Below are 7,500 nucleotides of genomic sequence, written 5' to 3'. Positions count from 1 at the left end.
CACACGCACACACAGGTGCTCTGTGGGACAGAGGAGACAGTGTGTTATAGACTCTCGGTCACAGCTGGTTCTCAGCGTCGGTAAATCAGGCCAGTTTGCTGATGCCGGCCAGCGGTGAATGACACCCTGTTGCCATCGACAACAACACAGAAGTCAACACTGTAACTTGATTCAGGGGGAGGAGTCTCTATTCGCATTTTATGCTTTCTTGGTGTTTTATTTCCACCCGAAGGAGTCGCCCGTCATGTTTAAACCTGTAGCAGGCATTAGCGTGAGTATTAGGCGCTAGAGTCTGTCAGGGATGGTTCGCCATTTTGGTCTGTTTGAGTCTGTTGGTACACCCCTGACTCCCATCCTGGGACCGACTAGACCCTATCACATACCTGACTCGTAGAGAGAAGGAGAAAGAGAGAGGGAGAGAGAGAGAGAAGGAGTGAGAGATAGAGAGAGGTGAGGAGTATTTCTTCAGTCAGTACGGCTCAGTGCTGCAGCTCAGATATGAGGCCAAGGTGATTTATGACTGCAGATACCCAAATAACACACACACACACACACACACACAAACACAGGCACACACTCGCACACACTCAGGCACACACACACACACACACACACAACATACACCAGGCACCACACAACACTCAGCCACACACAAACACACAACACACACACACAGACACACAAACACAGCACGCACACAACACACACTAGCACCACACAACACAGCACACACACACACACACACACACACACACGAACACACCACACACAACTCGTGCACACACTACACACACGATCACTGACATCAGCTACACACTACAGGCACCGCACCAAGCACACACGCTACTCGAGATATCATCACACACACCCACACTCAGGCACACACTCACACACAGATGCCCTGAATCTCTTTAACATAGGCTCGCACAAAGCACACACGTACTCTGAATATCTCACGCAGATGCGCTCACACACTATGGGGGATGGTACTGAATGCATTCACGCCTCTGTATCTCAAAGGCAGTCCTTTTTAGTGTATTCAAATGGCGCAGATGCTGGTTCAGACGAACGCAGCGAGGGCGTGGACGGTTAGCTTTTTGCATGTTTTTCATATTCGTCAGGTAGGGACAGCCGGTGCATGAGAAAGTTTGCGCTTCGGAAAAAAAAACCGCCCCAAAAAAAACACGGCCGTAGCCGTAGCTGAAACAACACCGCACCTCCTTGTGCACGTCCCGGATCGCCCAGCACCTGTTTCCTGTGTGTGTACCCCCCCCACCCCTCAACCACCCCCCCCCCCACCTTAATGAGTATGCCTGCCCCCCCTCTCCCAACATCTCAACGGCTGACTGGAGCCAGCAGTGCCACCTAGCCCAACCACTGCCCTGCTGCACTGCATTTTTAATGCACATACTAACTGTGTGTGCGCGTGTGTGCACACGTTCGTGTGTGTGTGCACACGTGTGTGTGTGTGTGTGTGTGTGTGTGCACACGTGTGTGTGTGTGTGTGTGTACAGCATTAGTGGAACTCATTGGTGGGTTTCTCACGGTGAGTGTCCCTTCTTTCAGGAAACAGGAATATCAGGACAATCTGTGGTAGCGTAGAGCAGTGGCGGGGGGGGGGGGGGGGGGCAGGGAGGGGTGTGCTGAATGTGATGAATGGGGTAATATCTCTTGCTGCGGAAAGTGAAGAGAGAGCCGTGAGGTGTGAAACGAAATGGGGGGGGGGGGGGGGCGCTATATCAGAATTTAATTTTTTTACCCTCTCCCCATCGGCTTCAGTAAAATTCACGGTGCCCAATCGGCATCCTCAGCTGGGTTCCTGTGGGGTTCCTACAGGTTTCCTACGGGTTCGGTGAGCTCCTCGGCCCCGTTCCACTGCCTTTGCATGACAGGAAAAGACCGTCGAAACATACGCTGAAATCATGACAACAACAAACAGCCAATTACAAGCCGAGCAATGGTAATAGCAAAACTGACAGAGAGACAGAAAATTCCATGCCTACACGAAATACAGAATGCGGTAAAAACAAGCAAACAAAAAAATAGCCATCGGCTGTAAAAGCTTGTTTGCTTTCTTTTTTTCTCTCTTTGTCAGTTCAGTTAATCAAAATATGCTATACTGCTCTTCAATTACATTATATGCTTTTTATATACATGTACATCAGTGAAAATATAAACACAGTAACAGTAGACAGATTGCTGTACACATTTCCTGTTGAATAAAAAAAATGTTTTGTCAATTTGGAAAATGTATTGCAGCATGTTTCACATTTTTGAAAGTTTTCCACAGTTAGCTGCACGTGGGGTGCGCATGCGTGCGTGCAAAAAAACGAATTTTACATCCGACGTTACAACCAGCATACGCGCTAATCCAGAGCGATTTACGAAGTGCTAGACTCGTTTTAGAAGCAAGGCGTGCCTCTCTGTCAGGCCTGCCTGTCTACTACCTTAAAGTTCTTGGGGTTTTCCTAAAAAGCTGCCCTTGGCTGGAATCTCTATTTCTTTTTCTTTCTCTCCCGCTCTTGTTCTCAGTAGTAGGCTGCTGGAAACGCGATAAGGGCTAATGTGTCTCTTTTGCGGTTCGGCTGCTAATTTGTCTCACGATGCAGGATACAGGCACCAGGGTGAAAGAAAGGATATGGAGCAAGGGGAAAGAAAAAGGGGAAAGATGTTATCGTTGTAAATGACACTTTTTGTTATTATTGTTTACCTACGCATGCTTGCGTGCCTGTCTCATATTTTTTATTTTCCGTTTGTAGCGCGACTGCTTTGGAAGTGCCACTGAAACGAATTTAGGGTGAAAAGACGCACACTCGTCGTTATTTTATTTACATTTTTCTGCTATGGTTCCTGCACTTTCGCCCTGTCACTTAGCTTTGATAATACAAAGGCCTTTTTTTCGTCAGTATTCTGGTCTGTGTCACTGTGCCTCGTGGAGCCGAACTCATATGGAAATGCTTTCATTCTCTCGCAGTCTAAGTCCCCCTGGGATAAGAGTGTCTGCCAAATGAATTTAATGCAAATGCAATGGCAAAAAAAGTCCTATTTGAGTTTGAATGTGAATTTGAATCTCTCTCTCTCTCTCCCTCCCCCCCCCCACTCTCTCTCCCTCTCCGTCTCTCTCTCTCAGGGTCGCTGTTCCAGAGAGAACTGCAAGTATCTGCATCCTCCTCCACACTTGAAGACTCAGCTGGAGATAAACGGGCGTAATAACCTGATCCAGCAGAAGAACATGGCAATGCTGGCCCAGCAGATGCAGCTCGCCAACGCCATAATGCCCGGGACACAGCTGCAGCCCATGGTGAGGGCCAATCAGACTGCGCTCAGCTGAGCCGTCGGCCAATCACACTCCACATAGGGGAGCACGCAAGCCAATTATGCTAAATGCTGAAGCCTGTGGTGAGGGCCAGTCACACTGCACGTAGTGGAGCCATCAGCCAATCACACTGCAACCAGCAGTGCCATCAGCCAATCGCACTACACACAGGAGAGAACATAGCCTATCATGCTGAACTGGGCAGACTCAAAGTACAGTCTCACTGCACACGATCAACTTGACAGCCGGTCATGTTGCATATTGCCGCACTGACGACCAATCACGCTGCTCTCTTCAGAGCCGACAACCAAACCACGCTATCCCCTGAATAACTGGTGACCAATCACATTGCACGCAGTGTAGCTGACGGCCAATTGCATTGTCTCACGCGAAAGAGAGAAAGAGAATTGAGATCAGAGAGATGCACGAAGTTTAACGGCTGATTCAGATGGACAAAGACGCCATTTAACCTCTCTCTCACTCCTTTTCTTTCTCTCTCTCTCTCTCTCCCGCTTTCCCCTCTCTCTTTTTTTTCCTTCTCCCTGCTCAGGGGAGCCCTATAGTGTCAGCCACGCACAATTATTAACGACAGAATATTAAAGTGAAACAAGTTGACCCTTGACTCTCGTCATAAGGATTGATTTTCAAACAGATTTATTCCTCAAGGCTTTGCAATGATTGCTGCTCTTTTTTTTTTTTTTTTTGAACGCAGTGAAAAATGAACAGAAACGTTTTTCCTCTTCTCCTTTTCCTCTGAGGACGTTACCTGGGCAGTCGCAGTAATATGTGTGCGCATACATTAGTCAGAGAGGGAGGGAGAGAGAGAGATAAAGATTATATAAAACTCCTCAGAGATCTCTCTCTGCAGGATGGAACATTCTGTAGTTTCATGGACGGTATGGCTGTGAACCACTTGTGGTGGTTTTCAACAGTGCAGAGGATAATTTTCTAAGACCTTTAGCACGTGCAAAACCTTTCGGCACACCTAGACCTAATAACACAGCCACCGATTGGTGCAGAACAAGTAACGTGGCCGATCATTGGTTTTGCGCATGCTAGAAGGTTTCACACATGCTAGAGATCTCAGCAAATCAGGCCCTAAGAGTTTACATGCGTGCAAGAACATAGCTGACCTCTGACCTCTTGATAATGGTTGTGTAAGTCACAGACATATGTACGTCTATGGTGTAAGTCGTGTAAGTCGCTCTGGATAAGGGCGTCTGCTAAATGCCGGTAATGTAAGGTAATGACTCCTGACCCTGCTGTGGTGTGTGTTTGTGTCCGCCCCCCTCCCAACCCCGCACCCCCCCCCCCCCTTACACAGCCCATGTTCTCGGTCGCGCCCAGCCTGGCCAGCAGCCCCAGCGCTGGGGCCTTCAGCCCCTACCTGGGCCCCATGTCGCCCAGCCTGATGCAGGCCGAAATGATGCCCAGCGGCCCCATGCTGGTCACCGGTAGCCCTCCCATGCCCAACACTGCCGCCTCCGCCCACCAGAAGCTCATGAGGACAGACCGGCTGGAGGTCAGACACATCCCACGGTGCACTGCTTCCCCACACGCTGCTTCTTCTTATTCTGTTCTCCTGACACGCACATTCATGTTAACACACTCGTTCATGCATGTGTACATGTGTATACAGTATGTGCATATATACTATAAACGCACACGTTCTTTCTCTCTCATTTTCTTTCTCTCTCTCACACACACACATGCACATGCTGTCTCTCTCCCTCTTGCTCCTTCCCTCTTGTTCTTTCTCTGATGAATGTTGTTTGCCTTTTTTGGTCTCTCACTCTCTCTCTCACACACACACACACACACACTCCCAAGATGATGGAACACATTGCTCACATTTCTCCAAACTCGTTTTGGGTGTTTGCAGAAACCTTATTTCAGAGGCCTGCAAACAATGTAGGACCTCTCACTGAATCTGTCACCAACACCTCTTACAGGAAGCACAAGTTGCTGACTGGTCCAAACCTCAGTCGCAGCTACAGGAAAAAGTTACTGACCAATAACATTCTTAGAATCGGTCACAAGAATCAGTCCCTGGCCAATCAAAACCTTTCCTCACAGGAAATTCCAGTAACCGGCTGCGTGTATATCTATCATTGGTCCTGCCTTGGCGTTAGCAGATCAAAGTTCTAGTCTTGGACTGGCAAGAGTGGAGGATGCTGCCACCTGCTGGACAGTTGGTGCAGCTCGTAAATCACAATGCGAACCGATTTATTTTTCATACGGTCTATACGGATAATTACGACTGACTTGCTGAGGGAATGTGAAGCAGGGGCGTTTAATCAGAATGTGTCAGCGCTGTAGTTACCGTGATATTTGGCGGGAGCGCTGTCTGTTTCCGATCTGTGCTCTGTTCTTTTCGGAGTCGTGCTGGGACATGTTAAGGGGGTGCTTCCCCCCGCTCTGAATTGTACTCTGAGCTGGCCTCGTTAGCGTTAGCACAACCGCCCCAGAACCGAGAGGGGGCTGACAGCAGCCTGTGTTTTTGGGGCGAGGCAGGGGGGAGGGGCCGAACCGTTGAGTTGCTCGTTGGGAACCCAGGATTTGTTCTCACGAGGTGGGCGTGTCTGTCGCTGGGACACAGCAGTGTCTGCGTCCCCCTCAGGACACGGTGTTAGCGCGCTACGTGAGTGAGTTTGCGTGCGTTTGCCGTATTATTGCTACAGTCAAAATTCAACTTCAAAATGCTTTATTGGCATGAAATACACTTGTACTTATTGCCAAAGCATACACATAGAAACAGGAATAGGAAACATGAAATACAAACAACATTGTGGAAACGACAACAATGCAATCAACAGTGTGGCAATGGCCACAGCGAGTAGGCTATACAACAACAACATAACAATAATAAAATAAAAAAAATAATTATAATAGTAATAATAATAATAATGTAAAAAAAAAAAAAAAAGGTAGAAATACAGTCTCTCTCTCTCTCTCTCTCTCTCTCTCCCTCTGTCTCTCTCTCTCTCTTTCTCTCAATTCAAGTGGTGTGGCATACTGCAGGTACATACTTCTGAAGCATAAAGAACAATCAGCTCGTGAGAAGACACTAGAAAACTACAGAAGTTGCTTAGTCAGGTCAAATCAAGTAGCTCTCTGTCTCGGTTGAATTCAATATTTCTCCAGCATGACATGCACTAGGAATACATTTCCAAATAAAGTCAGCCAGTAGCAAGAGGTTTCAGTGGAGAACATTCAACAAGGGCGGTACTTGTAGTGCTTAGTGAGAGTATAAATAACAGTATCTCTCTCTCTTTCTCTCTCTCCCTCTCTCTTTCTCCCCTCTACCTCTCTCCCTCTCTCTCTCCCTCCCCCTCTCCCTCCCTCTCTCTCCCTCCCCTCTCTCTCCCCCTCTCCCTCTCTCTCTCTCCCTCCTTCTCTCCCTCTCTCTCTCTCTCCTCTCTCCCTCCCTCTCTCTCTCTCTCTCCTCTCTCCCTCCCTCTCCTCTCTCTCCCTCTCCCTCCCTCTCTCCTCTCTCCCTCTCCTTCTCTCTCCTCCTCCCTCCCTCCCCTCCTCTCTCTCTCTCCTCCCTCCCTCCCTCTCTCCTCTCTCTCTCTCTCTCTCTCCCTCTCTCTCTCTTCTCTCTCCTCCTCCCTCTCTCTTCCCTCTCTCTCCCCTCTCTTCCCCTCCCCTCTCTCTCTCTCTCCTCCTTCTCTCCCTCTCTCTCTCAGGTGTGCCGGGAGTACCAGCGGGGGAACTGTTCCCGGGGCGAGACAGACTGCCGCTTTGCCCACCCGGCCGACAGCACCATGATCGACACCAACGACAACACGGTGACGGTGTGCATGGACTACATCAAGGGCCGCTGCTCCAGGGACAAGTGCAAGTACTTCCACCCGCCCGCCCACCTGCAGGCCAAGATCAAGGCCACCCAGCACCAGCTCAACCAGGCTGCAGCAGCGGCCGCCATGGTAGGTACCTGCCCCCCCCCCCAGAGCCCCCCCGCCGCACCCACACACCCCTCCCTCCCTCCCTCCCTTCCTCCCCACACCTTCATGCCCCTCCTCTGCCTCCTCAGGCTGTGCAGTCCCTACCCTGTGTCACGTCATTAAGCGTCCCCCCCCCACCCCACCCCCCCCACAACCTCCCGCCCCAGAGATCTGTAAACACATGTGTTCCTGTGTGACAGGAGTTTAAAGCAGTGGCATATGCGCATATGTGTTTGT

General features: G+C 49.7%; 1 protein-coding gene across 24 annotated transcripts in view; it reads left to right on the top strand.

The window, feature by feature from the left end:
* LOC135258220 (muscleblind-like protein 1) overlaps positions 1–7,500 on the top strand; it is a 55,666-nt gene that overhangs the window by 36,014 nt on the left and 12,152 nt on the right. For all 24 annotated transcript variants that reach the window (XR_010330906.1, XR_010330905.1, XR_010330904.1 and 21 more), the window contains exons 3-5: positions 3,131–3,301; positions 4,641–4,838; positions 7,006–7,245. Coding sequence is in view for 21 of the 24 variants with exons in the window: in XM_064341552.1 (XP_064197622.1) it covers positions 3,131–3,301; positions 4,641–4,838; positions 7,006–7,245 (609 nt within the window). In the remaining 3 variants the exon portion in view is untranslated. The remainder of the gene's footprint in view (positions 1–3,130; positions 3,302–4,640; positions 4,839–7,005; positions 7,246–7,500) is intronic.

This window comes from Anguilla rostrata, chromosome 6 (assembly GCF_018555375.3).
Source record: "Anguilla rostrata isolate EN2019 chromosome 6, ASM1855537v3, whole genome shotgun sequence".
NCBI classification, from domain to species: Eukaryota; Metazoa; Chordata; class Actinopteri; order Anguilliformes; family Anguillidae; genus Anguilla; species Anguilla rostrata.
This window is presented reverse-complemented; position numbering and strand designations above follow the sequence as displayed.